At 48.4% G+C, this 17,826-nt stretch overlaps 1 protein-coding gene across 3 annotated transcripts in view; it reads right to left on the bottom strand.

Moving 5' to 3' along the window:
- The window catches only part of LOC140385210 (sperm-associated antigen 1-like), a 225,029-nt gene that overhangs the window by 20,346 nt on the left and 186,857 nt on the right, over positions 1–17,826 (bottom strand). For all 3 annotated transcript variants that reach the window (XM_072467111.1, XM_072467112.1, XM_072467110.1), the window contains 2 exons: positions 11,994–12,120; positions 7,436–7,597 (listed from right to left, as the gene is read on the bottom strand). In XM_072467111.1, the coding sequence (XP_072323212.1) occupies positions 7,436–7,597; positions 11,994–12,120 (289 nt within the window). The remainder of the gene's footprint in view (positions 1–7,435; positions 7,598–11,993; positions 12,121–17,826) is intronic.

Below are 17,826 nucleotides of genomic sequence, written 5' to 3' on the forward strand. Positions count from 1 at the left end.
ATGCGACGATTCCTAGATCAGCTGAGGTTCCAGAGGGTGGAGGAGGAGCAGGTGGCTAGTTTGGGGGCACCGATTGGGCTGGAGGAGCTGGTTAAAGGATTGGGGAGTATGCAGGCGGAGAAGGCCCCGGGGCCGGATGGGTTCCCGGTTGAATTTTACAGGAAACACGTGGACCTGCTGGGCCCGTTGTTAGTGAGGACTTTTAATAAAGTGAGGGAGGAGGGGACCTTGCCCCCGACATTGTCCAGGGTGCTGATTTCTTTGATCTTGAAGCGGGACAAGGATCCATTGCAATATGGGTCGTATAGACCAATCTCGCTCCTCAATGTTGATGCTAAGTTGCTGCCGAAGGTGCTGGCTACGAGAATTGAGGACTGTGTCCCGGGGGTGATTCATGAGGACCAGATGGGATTTGTGAAGGGTAGGCAGCTGAATACTAATGTGCGGAGGCTCCTCAATGTGATTACGGTGGAGGGGGAAGCGGAGGTAGTGGCAGCTATGGATGCGGAGAAGGCCTTTGATCGGGTGGAGTGGGAGTATCTTTGGGAAGTGTTGCGGAGGTTTGGGTTCGGGGAGGGGTTCATCAGTTGGGTCAGGCTGCTATATAGAGCCCCGGTGGCGAGTGTGACTACGAATCGGTGGAGGTTGGAATACATTTAGCTGTACCGGAGGACGAGGCAGGGGTGCCCCTTATTGTTTGCAGTGGAAATTGAGCCGCTGGCCATGGCACTGAGGGAGTCCAGGAAATGGAGGTGATTGGTTCGGGGGGGAGAGGAACACCGGGTGTCGTTGTGCTGTATGGGTGGATCCAGTGGCGGGGATGGCAGAGGTCATGCGGATCCTTAAGGAGTTTGGGGACTTTTCGGGGTATAAACTCAATGTAGGGAAGAGTGAGCTCGTTGTGGTGCATTCAGGGGACCAGGGAAGGGGGATAGACGAACTACCGCTGAAGAGGGCGGAAAGGAGCTTTCGGTACCTGGGGATCCAAGTAGCTAGGAGTTGGGGGGCCCTGCACAAGGTCAATTTGACGTGGTTGGTGGAGCAGATGGAGGAAGATTTTAAAAGATGGGATATGCTGCCACTCTCACTAGCGGGTAGCGTGTAGTCGATCAAAATGACGGTCCTTCCGAGGTTTCTCTTTGTGTTCCAGTGCCTTCCCATTTTGATCCCCAAGGCCTTTTTCAAACGGGTAAGCAGGAGCATCATGGGATTTGTGTGGGCGAATAAGACCCCGAGGGTGAAGAGGGTGTTTCTGGAGCGTAGCACGGAAAGGGGGGGCTGGCGCTGCCGAATCTATGTGGCTATTATTGGGCAGCCAATGTGGCGATGATCCGTAAGTGGGTAATGGAGGGAGAGGGAGCGGCGTGGAAGAGGCTAGAGATGGTGTCCTGTGTGGGCACGAGCCTGAGGGCGCTGTTGACAGCACTGCTGCCGCTCTCACCGACAAGATACACCACGAGTCCGGTGGTGGCGGCGACGCTGAAGATCTGGGGGCAGTGGAGGCGACACAGGGGCGAGATGGGAGGCTCGGTTTGGTCCCCGATTCGGGAGAATCATTGGTTTGTCCCGGGAAGGATGGATGGGGGGGTTTCAGAGCTGGCATCGGGCAGAGATTAGAAGAATGGGGGACCTGTTCATCGATGGGACGTTTGCGAGACTAGGGCCGCTGGAGGAGAAGTTTGTGCTACCCCTGGGAAACGCTTTCAGGTGCATGCAAGTGAGGGCGTTTGTGAGGCGGCAGGTGAGGGAATTCCCGCTGCTTCCAGCACGAAGGATTCAGGACAGGGTGATTTCGGGTGTATGGGTTGGAGAAGGCAAGGTTTCGGCGATTTACCAAGAGCTGCAGGAAGAGGAGGAGGCCTCGGTGGAGGAGTTAAAGGGCAAGTGGGAGGAGGAGCATGGGGAGGAGATAGATGAGGGTCTGTGGGCTGATGCCCTGAGTAGGGTTAATTCTTCCTCCTCTTGCGCCAGGCTCAGCCTAATACAATTTAAAGTTACTCACAGAGCGCATATGACAGGGGCGAGGTTGAGTAGGTTCTTTGGGGTGGAGGACAGATGTGGGAGGTGCTCGGGGAGCCCAACAAATCACGTCCATATGTTCTGGTCGTGCCCGGCGCTGGATGGGTTTTGGAGGGGTTTTGCGAGGACTATGTCCAAGGTGGTGAACGCCCAGGTCAAGCCGAGCTGGGGATTAGCATTATTTGGGGTATCGGACGAGCCGTGAGTGCAGGAGGCGAAAGAGGCTGGTATTCTGGCCTTTGCGCCCCTGGTAGCCCGGCGGAGGATTTTGTTACTGTGGAAAGATGCGAAGCCCCCTAGTGTGGAAGCTTGGATCAATGACATGGCTGGGTTCATCAAGCTGGAGAGGATAAAGTTTGCCTTGCGAGGGTCTGTGCAAGGGTTTTTCAGTCGGTGACAACCGTTCCTAGGCTATCTCGCGGAGCATTAGGAGGAGGTCAACAGCAGCAGCCCAGGGGAGGGGGGGGGGGGGGGTTGGGAGGGTTTTTTTTTCTCCCTATTTGTGTTTTCTACTGTCATATGGGGGGTTATTGTATTTGGGGGAAATCCAATGTATAATTTCTGTTTGTTGTGTTTTTGTTTCTTTTTCTTGTTGGGTTTTGTTGAAAATTTGTTGAAAAATTTGAATAAATATATTTTCAAAAAAAAAAAAAAGTTATTGCACTGAAGGGGGTGAGAGAAGATTCACCAGAATGTTGCCTGGGATGGAACATTTAAATTATAAAGAGAGGTTGAATAGGTTGTTTTCTCTGGAGCAGAAAAGACTGAGGGGTGACCAGATTGAAGTGTACAAGTTTATGAGGGGCATGGACAGCTGCTGCGTCCATGCTGTTGCCTCCCGCAGTATTCAGGCAGAGTGACCAGTGGGATGCTAAGCAATAAGGCCCACATGATAAATGGCACGCCCGCCCATGGGAATCCACTTGTGATGTGTGAAGTGCTCACTTAACTACGATTGTCAATTCTCTATTTGCAATAGCCTTCAGCCGCACGGCCAGAGCCGTCAATGGTGGTTATGGGTGGTCGGTGGGGCAGACAGGCAGGGACAGGGGTTTCCCCTGGAACGAATACACACGATCCAGGGGTTGGCATGAAGAACCCGCGCACGGTTTCTCCCCCAGCGGAGCAACCTCTCCCCGACCCCCCCACCCCTCATGGTGGACCACCCTAGCCGAGAGTGCCCCCACCCACCTCCAAGCATAGGGGCAGCAAACCCAGTGCCCCCCGGGGTCTTTGCCTGTGAGCGAATATGGCTACTCACCTCCTCGACTCCCCGCAATAGCCCTTCCGCCAGGTTATCGCTTTTAAAATGGAATACTAATCGACGCCAGCATGACCACTTGCTAGGGAGGTCGTTGGATCACTGGTGGCCATTGGATAGGGGGTCGCTCCAGTTCATTTATGGAAATAGGGCTTAAGTGGTGATTACTGGTTTCTCGTCACGCTACAGCGGGTTCCTGATTTCACTGCGGGAGTGGACCAGTTGCATCACAAACCATTTGGCACCGTTGCGGTTCTTGTTTTTGGCCTTTCCCACTATTCACCGGCCTCGTTGTGCTCTCGTTTGAGCGTGATGCTGCCACTGAATTGCGCCCAGAGAGAAAGACAAACTATTGCATTGATATAGAGTGACTTGACAAAAAGAATACCTTGTTAAAGCATAGGAGGTGAATGAGGAGGTAAAGAGAACATTAGGAAGGGAAGCAGAGCAAAAAATAATTTATGATAGCGAGACATCAAAACCAACACCACACAATAATATATTTACAATAAGTTTACAATGTTATAGGTGTTTATCTCAATAATTTAAGCAGATCATTTATTGGGCGCGATTAAGTGGACCCAAGTTAAAGTCCGCTGAGCGGCATATTCAGTGAGGTATTTCTTGGTGGTTGCAGTGCGAGAAACATCCCGCTATCCAATGGCACTTGCCGTTATTTGTGGCCTTGCAGGTTTCTCCTCATCGATGCCACACTTAGAGGGATTCCCTGCTTGCGAAAGGCTCCTCGCAGATTGGGGCGCTATTTTGGAAGGCCAACCCAATCTCCTTTCCCGCCACCAACCTTTCAGGCCCCACGCTCTTTTGACACCACCCTCCCCCCAACCCACCGCCTACTTGGCAAGCCGCCCTGGGCCCAACCTTGGTACTGCCAGCCTGGCACCCTAGCAGTGCCCATGACACCGCCAGAGTGGCACCACCAGCATGCCCAGGTGCCACCCTGCCTTGTCCCCGGCCACCCGGGGGCCTCCAATGGCCTGGGAGACCACTCCCCCCTCCAGGTGCCATTATGACTGGTCCACGTTTATGTGGACCAGTACTAAACGGCACCCTGGCCTGGTAAATCCGACATCTGGCTTTTCGGCTCATTTAAATGTTCAGATCTGGATCACGGCAGGTGGTGCAAGACGAGTGACTCAAGCGAGATTTTGCGCCTGGTGCGGAGCCCGATTTGGGGCTCATGTTCAATTCACCTGTTGCGCCCAAATCTGAGCACAATAGGCTCGCTGAATTGCGCCCATTGTTTCCCAAGCACAGTTGTATGTTGTGATTCTGAACCACAGGGATCAGGAAAGCCTCTGGTTCAAACTCTCCCTAGTTTATGGAGCACAGCTTGAGAACAAAGGGCCTCCCATTTAAAATGGAGATGAGGCGACTATCTTTCTCTGAGCGTTATTCTGTGAAATTCTCTTCTCCGAATGCAGTGGAGGGTGAGTCATTGAATTTAGTCAAGCCTGTACTAGATTTGTGATGGTCAACGGAGTCTCGGGTTATGGGGGCAGTCACAAAGGTGGGAGTTCAGATCACAACTAGCTCAGCCATGATCTTATCAAATGACAGGGCAGGTTCAAAGGGCTGAAAGGCCTACTCCTGTTCCTAAGCTCTATGTTCCTACTCTATGTTGAGCATACAACAAGTGGATTGTGAGAGTTGGAGAAGAGTGGGGGGAAATGATGTTTCCCTTGGTTGAATAACCAATTGCAGTGCACACATTAAGAAAGCTCATTTGGGTGAGGTTTTGTAAGGCTTCTGGCATCAGTGGAACTGTACCTACCAAGTATCTGCACTTTCAGCAAAGAAGACAAGGAAAGGGTTAGGGTAGTAGGTCAAAGGAGAAAATAATTTGCCATTTTGATTGAAATTCAGTGCTGTTTTTTAATAGTTTCCATATATCTGCAGTTCAAAATTGGAGCTGAATTTCAATGGCAATGACAAAACTGCAACATATTTCTGCTATCAAAGTCCTAAACTTCACTTCCTGTTTCTGTTCAACTGAAATGAAATGGAACTTATATTATGAAGCTAAAGCACAGATGGAAAATGTACTTCAAATTAAAATTAAATTAATTTGATAGAATGGGATTCCTCTTTCAGTGCAGTTTTAATCTTTTGTGTTTTCCTTCCTAGTTGTTGTAGTCCCATATTCTCCGAATTGCCTCCCTATTCAGGCGTCAATCTACATGTTTTCCATTTGTTGTTTGGAATAGGTGACCACTGAAGCCAAATTTAGCAACAAAAAGTAAACGACAACTTTTGAGAGTGTAAGAGGTAGGGATGAAGGAAGAAGGTGCATCTATAACAATTTTTAAAAATTAGTTCCCTGCCAGAAAATTGTCCGCTCATTTTCAGCGCGTGTTTTTCAGTGGATGTTTGGGGCCAGTGTGGGGGCCAGGGGGAGAACACTGGGCCATTCACACACACAGCTTTTCCATTACCAATCATGTCGGAGTGTAGTGTAGTGTAAATGGCTGCGTGGCATTGGAGGACATTATTGTAACTTTGCTGCTACAGCTAAATCTGGCCTTTCACCCTCAATCCTTCCACCTTCGCTCCATTTCTGTTGTCAGGTGCTCAATCTCTAGGGGTCCTCTGGGAATTTCCCAAAGATCTAGCAGATTTTAACTGCAGGACTCCTTTAAATATCTTTTTGTCCGTTTCCCACCCAGCTAGTCTGATTTACAGACCAGAGGCCTATCGAGCAGGAAAACCTGCAGTCACGGCCATAGCCAAGGAGAGCAGATAGGTCTAATTTGGGATGGGTAGGGGTCATGTTTAACGGTGGCTGGGGGTACAACTGTGGATAGATGGGAGTGAACAGACAGATTGGGAGTGAACAGACAGATTGCGGGGGGTCAGTTTACTGGGTAGCTTGTTGGCGCTGGAGGAAGCACTTTGCTTCTGTTTGCCCACAAGCGGTGATGTAAACATTATGATTCAGCACTTCTTGCCTTCGTTCACCTGCCAGGTTTCCTGAGGTCTGGGGCAACGAGCTGACACGAGTTAAAAATAGAATGATAGTTAAAATGAAGCCTCGTCATAATATTTAAATGAGCAACATATATCTCACTAGCTGACTGTTTGCCTGTTCTTCATATCATTACATTTTGAAGTTAGCAGGTTGGTTCCTGTTTCTGACTTTTTGAACCTTAACATGGATCCAAGGTTAAGATTCAGTCCCTCCAGTCTGCAGCTGGCAAAGGTGTAAATTAGAGGTTTTCAGCAGTTGGATAAATATTGGCATGCTCGAGGTGAAAGTAAACAGTCTGTGCCATTCACACAGGATATGTGAGCTGAAACTCAACTCAGCATTGAAAAGGAAACCAGCTTGCCAAAGTCTGAGACTGGAGAGCACAGTGAAATCAGTAGCTAGCTTGTGGTGTGTACCGAAAATAAAAACTTCAGTTTTTCCATTGTTAGGCTGGCGAAAGTAATGACTTAGCCAAGATTGAATGGCAGTCAAGCAGTTTGACAGCACAGAAGCGGTCGAGGGAATTAGAGATGACAGAGAGGTAGAGCTGAGCATAGTTAGTGGAAGCTGACCCCATATCTTTGCAAACACCTAAAAGGTGCTTTTATAATAAGAGTTGCATCTGCAATCCTGTGTTTCCAGTTGGGAACTATTCTTACAGGGAGTATATCATGAGAAATTGCAGCAATGCAGTCTGCAATATTTCTGTCTATTAATTTTACTGGGTGAAAGGTTACAAAACTGTCCGCAAATTTTCCATGGTGGTAGCATGGGATTGGATAATCAGATTCAGTGGGGTGTTAGGGCAGTAAAAACAAGTCAACCTAGCCACTGGCCTTAAATAATCGGCAAATTTACTTGGATGTTGCTGACTGATGTGTGGGCTCACTTCCTCACTCTATAGACCTCATTTGTAACACGATGTCAATTTGGCAGCCCGGTAATATTAAAACCACTTCAATGCCAACTCAGATAGTTAGGAGAGCAAATTAGTACAAAAATGTCTGTCTCCTGAATGCCAAGTTCATTAAAGCCACAAGGGAGCCACAAGAGATACCCCCAGATAGCGGCTTCACACTGCTTTGAATCTATTGGAATTATAGTTTCCACCTGAATTGGTTAAACATTGCCTTGCAACCTTGTTGGGTGATTTAGAATAAAAAATATACCTCCTGTATCAGGATATCTTTTCTAACTTTTTCATGATTGCTGGTCTCCTTTCCCTCTTGTTTCAAAAGTTCAGAAACCTCCAACAATTCTTTCTGAGCCTCAGCAACATTTGAGTCAAGCTTCAGTAGTTTATTGAGGTCTTCAATACTAGATGTGTAGCACTGGAAAAGAAAAAATATATTTTTTACACAACAGAAATCTGTGCTAAAGGGTATTGCAATGAACTTTAAATTGATGCTCACCGCAGGAATCTCAAACTGGTGTTATTTCTAGGAATCTTGTGCCCATGAGCCAGCTTCCTGCATAGACATGTGGCAGAATTATGTTTAAGGACTGAATTTTAACTCCCTCTGCTTGGTGGAAACTGTTGAAATGATGGCGGTCATTTAGCCCCCTCTGAGCCCACTGACTCACAATGTTAACCTGCTAAGTAGATTGCCTGGAGGAAAGCAGTGGGGCCATGATCAATGTTCCCTTTAGGCTGCACAGCTGCGCAGTAACTCAGAAGTTCTCAAGCCGAGCCCAAGTGGATGCTGCGTTTTCTCTCTGCCTTGCCATTTTTCTAGTGGCAGATAGCCCACCTATCCAATGCCCAATGAATCACTTAGGTGGTCAATTAAGGACCTTTTCCTGCCTCTGCTGGCATTTTACCACAGTGCAGTTGGAGGAGAGACCAGTTTGTGTAAAAAATAACATTTTCTAACAGAACAATGGAATTTCTGCTACATGTATCACTGATCTCTCATATTTATCCATACTCCCGTTAAATCACTGCAGTCAGAATGTCTGCAAACAACTTCCAACAGTGCTTTGCATCCTTTGCTGTTCCATAGTGTTTTCACTGTCTGATCACCCTCTATTGGTCTGAAGTCTTTTCTACAATCTTGTATATCCTTTCTGCTTGGAATGTGGTCTCAAGTTCAGGTTCAGCTCCTTCCTGTTCCAGCATTGTTACCAATGTCTCATGAAATAGAACCTCTCCTTCCCACACCAGTCCTTACATTTACTTTGCTGATCCATTTATCCTTATGCTTATTAGTAAGTGGACCAGGTGGTAATGCAGAAATCATCATCCTCAACTTCTGAAACTACACACCATCCATTATCTAATATTAAGAGAATTATTCAAACCATGGTTAGTTTGCCATTTTACTGAGCTTCGTGTTGACAATAATCCCTCCTATTAAAATAAAATGATTAATACCTATTGGATGTTTAACAATTGGAATTCACTTTTCTACAATGCTCATCCTTTGCAGAATGCACAAAAGACTTTGGACTCAGATCAGAGGGGAAATGAGAGCGTGGAAAGATATAGGGAGCCAATGGAGCTTGGGAAAAAGAGGGGTGATGTGAATAAGGAACTTTAAGTGGGTGGGATGTTGCTGGGAGAGTTTTGAATGTAATTTGTGAGGAGTGGCTGTGAAAGCATTAGAAAAGTTGCCCAAGATGTGGAGATGGAAGAAAACAACTTTGGTAATAGAATGGATAAGAGGAAGGAAGCTCGGGGAAAGTCTCAAGGTCAAATGTGATGTTGGATTTGGGGAATGCCCATGTGTGGGTGAGGGATCAATATACAGGTCGAAGGGCAATACGGCGAGCATGGGAAGAAAGTTGTTTAATGCAAGGTTTAACTGGAGTCACTAGGAACTATGAGTTGATTGGTACAGAGTTCAAAGTCACATTGGACATGCATGGAATGCATTCAAGTTATTGGCAAGTGACACGAGCAACTAAAGCTAAGCATGTATGCGAATAAGTAGGTTTTGGCCATTTTACAGTTTCTAATCGTAATAATGTTTAGAAAGCCTAACAGTTCAGAGTACTGACATTTGGATATGAGATGTTGTACAGTTGCAACCTTTGCAGTTTGGCCATTGAGTAAATAGTTCTAATCAGCGGTGCCCCGTAAATTGACATGCAATCAAAATAATATACATTCATCATTACCCTGCCAAATAAGGGACCCTATTATACATTGGATGGCATCTCCCCTGTCTTGGAGCTCCAATGTGCCTGGTCTAAATGTAGCACATTGGGAATCAATGCACCAATAATGTTCAACACTCAGTCAAGCCTCTGATGTTATTCTAACTAGGGTTGCTTCTCAAAGTGGCGGTGGTGGTGCCCATGAGCTGAATGGTCGCATGAAAGGTGGCTCTCCTCTAAGAACTTTGATGACGGCCTTTTAACCCCAACAAACAGGAACCAAAGGTACTCATAATCCCCCCGACTAACCCCCCATTAACTGCACTGCCAAGCAGGATGAGAAAGAATCAGCTGCCCAGCTGAAAGGCCAGTAAAGACGAGGGGGAGAGAAACCTCAACTAGGGAGTAGGGAACTACACGTGGAGGCACAGAACAGGTGAGGGTCGACCCCCCAGAGCTTCCAGCACAGACCCGGGTGCTGATGGACAAACTGACATGCTTCATTACCTCCGAGTTCCAGAGACAGAAGGAGGAGATGAGAAAAGACCTCCTGACAGCTGTCGAGGTGGTAGTGGAAGCCGTGTCAGCCTCCACAAGGGAGACAATGGACAATATGCAGCGGAGGCCCAGGAATCGACAAGGGACCTTTAAAAAGCTGCCACGGACCAAGGGGATCAGATCGCGGCACTCGAGGCCGAGGTAGCAAGCCCGGTCAAGACCCAAGGATAAGTTGACAGCCAGGAGAAACGGCCGCGTCGGCGAATCGTGGGACTGCCAAAGGAAATATAGGGGAGAAGCCCACAGAATATGTAGCAGCCTGGCCCCACGAACCTCATCCTCTACCACTGGGCGGCAAACACGGACTGGGTGAGAGGGTGGCTAAGGGAACCAGTGGTGGACTGGGTCTCTCCGAGCGCAGGCCATCCCACCACTCCCCCGCAACACCCAGTGGTAGTGGCTAGTGGCCACACTAAGGACATGGAACCAGTTCAGGCGCCATTTCAAGCTTGGCGCAATGTCCATAGAGGTCCCCATCTGCAACAACCATTGGTTTACACCGGTGAGGTTGGAAGTAGAGGGAGGACAAAGGGACTGAGTGGGAAGGACATGTACGTGCACGATAGACTGGCGACCCTGGGGGAACGCTCAGAGAGGCTCCAACTCCCGAAAGGGAACAAGCTCAGATACCTGCAGCTCCACGTCTTTCTCCACAAGGAGACAAAAATGTTCCCCCAGAGAATCGGACGCACATTTCTGGACACAATGATAGGGCTGGACTGGTCAGGGGGATGATAAATGTGGTGACATCTACGGACAACTCATAGAAAAGGTCAGGGCCCCACTGGACAAGACCAGACGGAAACGGGAGGAGGAGCTGGGCATGGAGATAGAGGGAGGACTCTGGGTCAAGGCGCTGCACAGGATCAACTCCACCTCCTCCTGCGCTGGGCTAAGCTTGATGCAGCTCAAGGTGGTGCACAGAGCACACCTTATTGAGACTCGTATGAACGGGTTCTTCCCAGAGTTGGAGGATAGGTGCGAGGGGTGTCAGGAGGGCCCGGCCTATCACAACCACATGTTCTGACCCTGCCCCAGACTTGGAGTTCAGGACGGCCTTTTTCAAGGCCATGTCCAGAGTGGTGGGGGTTGAGACGGAGCCATGCCCATCTGTGGCAGTCTTCGGGGTGTCAGAGCATCCAGAGCTCTGGGCAGGGAAGGGGGTGGACGCCCTGGCCTTCGCCTCACTGATCGCAAGGCGGAGATTTCTGCTAGGCTGGAAGTCAGCAGTGCCACTCAGGGCCTTGGACTGGCTCTCAGACCTGGCCGAGTCCCTGCAACTAGAAAAAATATGCGGATGCAAAGAGAGATTCCACGCCACGTGGAAAAAGTTCACAAACCTCTTTGCAGCCCTGTTTGCAACCAGCTAATAACTAGCGGAGGGTGGGGGAGGAATAGGAAGGCGGTAAGGGGGGAGGGGCGGGGGGGGGGGGGCAGGGAGCACCGTCTGGATGAAAGAGGGCTTGTGTATCGCAGAGAAGTATTGGGGCAGAAGGCCATTCGCAGGAGAGAACACAGATCCCTCCCACAGGTGTCAAAGCGGGAAGGCGGACGATCCTAACCTCCCTTGAGGACTCAAGGGGGGAAACAGGACTCCCCCCCCGGCCCCCAGCAAAACAAATGTAATTATAAACGATTTAAATAGTCCTGGCAGTAACTGTAAATACATATGTCAAGTTGTGTATAATTCTTATTACTAAACGTTAAAAGTCCCAAGAAGAACTTTTTTTATCCTTCAGCCATTAGAGGTATGTTATCTTCTACTGGTCCCCAAAACTCTGGTGCTCATTATGAACATGGTCTATTTGCAACACGTCATGCATCTGGAGATCCTTTTTATTATGGTGACCTGACTCTGAATTAAGGAGCGAGGTCAGCTCATTATGGCACAGTGACTGTCAACGGCGCTGGTATAGAATAGCTAAAATCCCATATCTACCTCCTGTGGCCCAATGGCCAGACTGCAAAGGTTGCATCGATACAGCATCTCTTATCCAAATATCTCCAAATACCAGCACAGTTATTATGCTACCAATGGATAAAATTCCAGTGGCTAATCCAGTGTCTTACTTTTAGTCCTTTGTAAGCGAGGGCTCTTCTATAAAATGCTTTAACATTCGTGGGCTCCAGCTGCAAAGCTGAGTTACAGTCCTCTTCAGCCTCCTTATATTGATTAAGTTTCAGAAAACAAAATGCTCTAAGAAAAATATAAAGCAAAAGAGTGTAGTTTTTCTTTAATAATGCAAACATCTTGAGTTTTTTTTCCAGATCTATTCAGTTAACCTAAAAATCCCAAATATTTAGTGAGAAAAACTGTAAATATACATGCATACATACTAGTACCATCATAATGTGTCTTGCACACACACAAATGTGCACACACACGCAATTAATCCATAGATCAATGAAACCTACCAATTTAGTGTGAAGTTACAGCTATTTTCATTTCTTTCTGTTATAAAAATATTTTTATTCAGGACATTTTCCAATATACATAACACTCATTGCGCTTTACACAATTTTCATAACAAATATACAACACACCACGTGTCCCGTTTTATTTTTTGCAAACCCTCCCCCCTCTATTTACTGCCGACAACTCTTAAAAAAAAAAAAAATTTAGAGTTCCCAATTATTGTTTTTCCCAATTAAGGGGCAATTTAGTGTGGCCAATCCACCTAACCTGCACATCTTTTGGATTGTGGGGGTGAAACCCACGCAGACACGGGGAGAATGTGCAAACTCAACACGGATAGTCGACGACTACCAACTCTTGATGGAGTTAAACAGCCTCCACCTCAAATAGAATCACCTCCTCCGACCCCCTATTGGCGTACTTAATTTTCTCCAGATGCAGAAACTCTGACAGATCTCCCACCCACACCATCACCCCTGGCGGCTCCGGAGCCCGCCACCCTAGCGAAATCCTCCGGGCTATCAAGGAGGCAAAGGCAAATACATCAACCTTTCTCCCCGCCTGCACTCCTGGTTCATCCAAATATCGCCACCACGGGCCCAGCGTCACCCTTCTCCCTAAAATCTCTGACATTATCTCAAAAAATGACTCCCAGAACTTCCCCAATTTCAGACAGGACCAGAACATGTGTGTGTGGTTCGCCGGCCCCCTTTAATCTGCACCAAGCTCAGTCTCGCACACGAGGAGGTACAGCTTATCCTATGTAAGGCCTCACTCCAAACACCCCCTTCAAATGCACCGCCCAATTCTTCCTCCAACTTCCTCTTTATCTCCTCCCGCGAGGCCCTCTCCATCAATTTCCCATATCCAATATCTTCTCTCCTATCTTATCCTCAGACACTACCTTGTCCATCAATGAGGGATGTGGCAACCAAAGAAACATTGGCAGCTCCTTCTGCACAAAGTTCCTAACCTGTAACTACCTGAACCCATTTCCCCTTGGGAGCTGAAACTTTTCCACCAGTCCCTCCAACCCCGCAAATCTACCCTCCACAAACTAATCTCTAAACCTTTCAAGCCCCTCCCATTCCCAGACCCTGAGGGTCGAGTCCAACCCACCGAGATAAATATGTTATTTCCACATATTGGCACCCACAACGACATCACCTCTCGCTTAAAATGTTGCTGAAACTGATTAAAGACTCTTAACGGGGCTACTACCACAGGACTCAGAGTACCTGGCCGGTGAGAACGGAAGGGGAGCCATCACCAATGCTCTCAAACACAACCATGTACAGGAATTTCCTCCATTCACCCCACACGACCCTTCCACAATGACCCATTTCCGAACCATCTCGATATTTGCAGCCCAATAGTAATTCAGCAAATTCGGCAACGCCAACCCCCTGACCACCTGTTCCTCTGCAAAAGCACTCTCCAAACCGGAGGTGTCTTGCCTGCCCAGACAAAGGCTTATAAATCTTCCCAAAGAAAGATTTCGGTAAAGAGGTCAGGGAACTCTGGAAAATAATTAAGAATTTTGAGAGGACCATCATTTTCACCGTTTGAACCCACCCTGCCAACGATGGCAGCAGAGCTAAAAATCTCCCTTCACTCCTTCTACCAGCAGGCCAAATTCAACTTATGCAACAATGCCCTGTCATGAGCCACCTGTACTCCCAAATATCTGAACCTTGACCGAGCCAGCCGAAACGGCAGTTTCTCCAGATCACCTCTCTGTCCCTGATGGCTCACCAAAAACATTTTGTTCCCACATTAAGTCTACATGCCGAAAAGAGACAGTCGGGAGATTGAAAACACGGTGAGTGGAGAAGCAGTTGGGAGATAGAAAACAGGGCGAGAGGAAAGGCAATCGGGAGATTGAAAACAGCAAAAGACAGACAGCCAGGAGATTGAAAACAGCGAGAGAAGAGACAGTCGGGAGATTGAAAACAGCGTGAGTGGACAGGCAATTGGAAGATTGAAAACAGCGTGAAGAAAGAGGTAGTCAGGAGATTGAAAACAGGGTGAGTGGAGAGGCAATCGGAAGATTGAAAACAACAAAAGAGAGACAGCCGAGAGATTGAAAACAGCTTGAGTGGAGAGGCAGTCGAGAGACTGAAAGCAGCGCAAGAGTGCAGTGAGAAATCTGAGTGTTAGCTTGGAGTTTGGTGCTCCGGATGTGACATCAGTATTCAAAGGTGGCGCGGGGCAAGTGGGAGCAGCTGATTGAATGAGTATGGTTGGGTAAGTATGTATTACTTTTATCACTTATGATTTATTTGGTCTTCATTTTGTGATTTACAGTTTGTAAGGGTTATATTCTACAGCAACGAGGAACAGGGAAGGGCTCTAGAGTAATTGACATTTTTTGATTTTTAGTATATTCTGAAAGGTTTAATTTAAAGGGGTAAAGGATCGTGGCAGGAGAGTTCAAAACCGTGTTGTGCTCCTTCTGCTTTAGGTGGGAAGCTAGGAACGTTTCCAGTGCCTGGGGCCAGCCCGTATGTAGGAAGTGTCTCCAGCTGCAGCTCCTGGAAGCCCAGGTTTCAGAGCTGGGAGAGGCTGCTGGGGACACTGGAGCATCCACGAGATGGAGACTATCGTGGATAGCATGTATGGAGAGGTGGTCACACCGCAGGCTAAGAGTCCACAGGCAGGAAGAGAATGGGTGACCACCAGGTAGAGCAAGAGGACTAGGCATGCGGTGCAGGAATCTCCTGTGGCCATTCCCCAGCAAACCAGATGTACCACTTTGGATACTGTTGGGGGGAATGGCCTCTCAGGGAAAGCAGCAACAACCAAATTTGTTGCACCATGGTTGGCTCTGCGGCATGGGAGAGGAGTAAAAAGTGTGGGAATGTAATGGTTAGACAGGATTCAACTGTAAGGGGACTAGATAGGCATTTCTGTGGCTACAAACGAGTCTCCAGGATGGTCTGTTGCCTCCCTGGTGCTAGGGTCAAGGATGTCTCAGCATGGCTACATGACATTCTGGAGGGGGGAGGGTGAACAGCCAGTGGTTGTGGTCCACATTGGTACAAATGACATAGAATCATAGAATTTACAGTGCAGAAGGAGGCCATTTGGCCCATCGAGTCTGCACCAGCCCTTAGAAATAGCACCCCATTTAAGCCCACACCCGTAACCCAGTAACCGCACCTAACCTTTTGTTTGGTCACTAAGGGCAATTTAGCATGGCCAATCCATTTAACCTGCACATCTTTGGATTGCGGGAAGAAACCGGAGCACCCGGAGGAAACCCACACAGATACAGGGAGAACGTGTAGACTCCGCACAGACAGTGAACCAAGCTGGGAATCGAACCTGGAATCCTGGAGCTGTGAAACAACTGTGCTAACCCTTGTGCTACCGTGCTGCCCTTGATTAACATAGGTTTAAAAAGAAGGGATAAGGTCCAAAAAGCAGAATATGGAGAATTAGGAAGTAAGTTGAAAAATAGGACCTCAATAGTAGTGATCTCGGGATTACTATCAAGGCCATGTGCTAGTCAGAGCAGAAATAGCAAGATATATATTAGATGAATACTTGGCTGAAGAGATGGTGAGAGGGGGAGGGGTTCAGATTCCTCGGACATTGAGATTGGTTCTGGGGAAGGCGGGACTAGTACCAACCCATCGGGTTGCATCTGAGCAGGCCCTGAATGAAGTTAAAAAGAAAAGCCTTAAGATTTTCTGCCTTAATGCACGCCTCATTTGCAATAAAAGTAGATGAATTAATCACGCAAAGAGATCTAAGCAGGTACAAAATAGTCACGATTACGGAGACATGACCGCAGGGTGGCCAGGGATGGGAACTGAACATCCAGGGGCATTCAGTATTTAGGAAGGGTGTGCACGGGATGCTATTCTAGACCAATATGTTTTTTTTTGTTGTTTTTTAAAATAAATTTTTATTAAGGTTTTTTAACAACACAATTTTTCCCCTTACAAACAGAACCCCCCCCCCCCCCCCCTCCCGTAACAAAATAACGCAAAATCTCCCTGAGCTAGATATATACATGGCAAGATGGTATATTTACATAGCTTTATACACTAGCTCTTGGCCGCACGTACCGTTTCCCCCCACCCTCCATGCCATCTCCCGATCGTCCATTCCCTCAAACAATCTCTCGTCTCCCCCCCCCACCCCCCAGGGTTGCTGCTGCTGCTGCTAACCAACCTTCTTCTAACGCTCCGCGAGATATTCTAGGAACGGTTGCCACCGCCTGTAAAACCCCTGTGCAGACCCTCTCAAAGCAAACTTAATTCTCTCCAATTTTATGAACCCCGCCATGTCGTTAATCCAGGCCTCCAGGCTAGGGGGCTTCGCCTCCTTCCACAATAACAAGACCCTTCGCCGGGCTACTAGGGACGCAAAGGCCAGAATTCCGGCCTCTTTCGCCTCCTGCACTCCCGGCTCATCCACTACTCCAAATATTGCTAATCCCCAGCTTGGCTTGACCCGGACTTTCACCACCTGGGATATTACTCCCGCCACCCCTCTCCAGAACCCCTCCAATGCCGGGCATGACCAAAACATATGGACATGGTTCGCCGGGCTCCCTGAACATCTTTCACATCTATCCTCTACCTCAAAGAACCTACTCAGCCTCGCCCTCGTCAAATGCGCTCTGTGAACCACCTTAAATTGTATCAGACTGAGCCTGGCACACGAGGAGGAGGTATTAACCCTACCCAGGGCATCCGCCCATAGCCCTTCCTCAATCTCCTCCCCCAGCTCCTCCTCCCATTTACCTTTCAATTCTTCTATTAGTGCTTCCCCCTCTTCTTTCATCTCTTGGTATATTTCCGACACCTTGCCCTCCCCGACCCATACCCCCGAGATCACCCTATCTTGAACTTCTTGTGCCGGGAGCAACGGAAATTCCCTCACCTGTCGCCTCACAAAAGCCCTCACCTGCATATATCTAAATGCATTTCCCGGGGGTAACTCAAATTTCTCCTCCAGTGCCCCTAGGCTCGCAAATGTCCCGTCAATGAACAGGTCCCCCATTCTTCTTATCCCCGCCCGATACCAGCCTTGGAACCCCCCGTCCATCTTCCCCGGGACAAACCGGTGGTTACCCCTGATCGGGGACCACACCGATGCTCCCATTGCACCCCTGTGCCTTCTCCACTGGCCCCAGATCCTTAGTGTTGCCGCCACCACCGGGCTTGTGGTGTATTTTGTCGGCGAGAGCGGCAGCGGTGCCGTTACCAACGCCCCCAGGCTCGTTCCTTTACAGGACGCCATCTCCATCCTCTTCCATGCCGCCCCCTCTCCTTCCATGACCCACTTGCGGATCATCGCCACGTTTGCTGCCCAGTAGTAACTCCCTAGGTTCAACCCTCCTCGGTCCCTGTTGCGTTCCAAGAACCCTCTCCTAACCCTCGGGGTCTTATTTGCCCACACATACCCCATAATACTCCTACCTACTCTCTTGAAAAAGCCCTTGGTGATCACGATGGGGAGGCACTGAAACAC

This window comes from Scyliorhinus torazame, chromosome 11, assembly GCF_047496885.1.
Source record: "Scyliorhinus torazame isolate Kashiwa2021f chromosome 11, sScyTor2.1, whole genome shotgun sequence".
NCBI classification, from domain to species: Eukaryota; Metazoa; Chordata; class Chondrichthyes; order Carcharhiniformes; family Scyliorhinidae; genus Scyliorhinus; species Scyliorhinus torazame.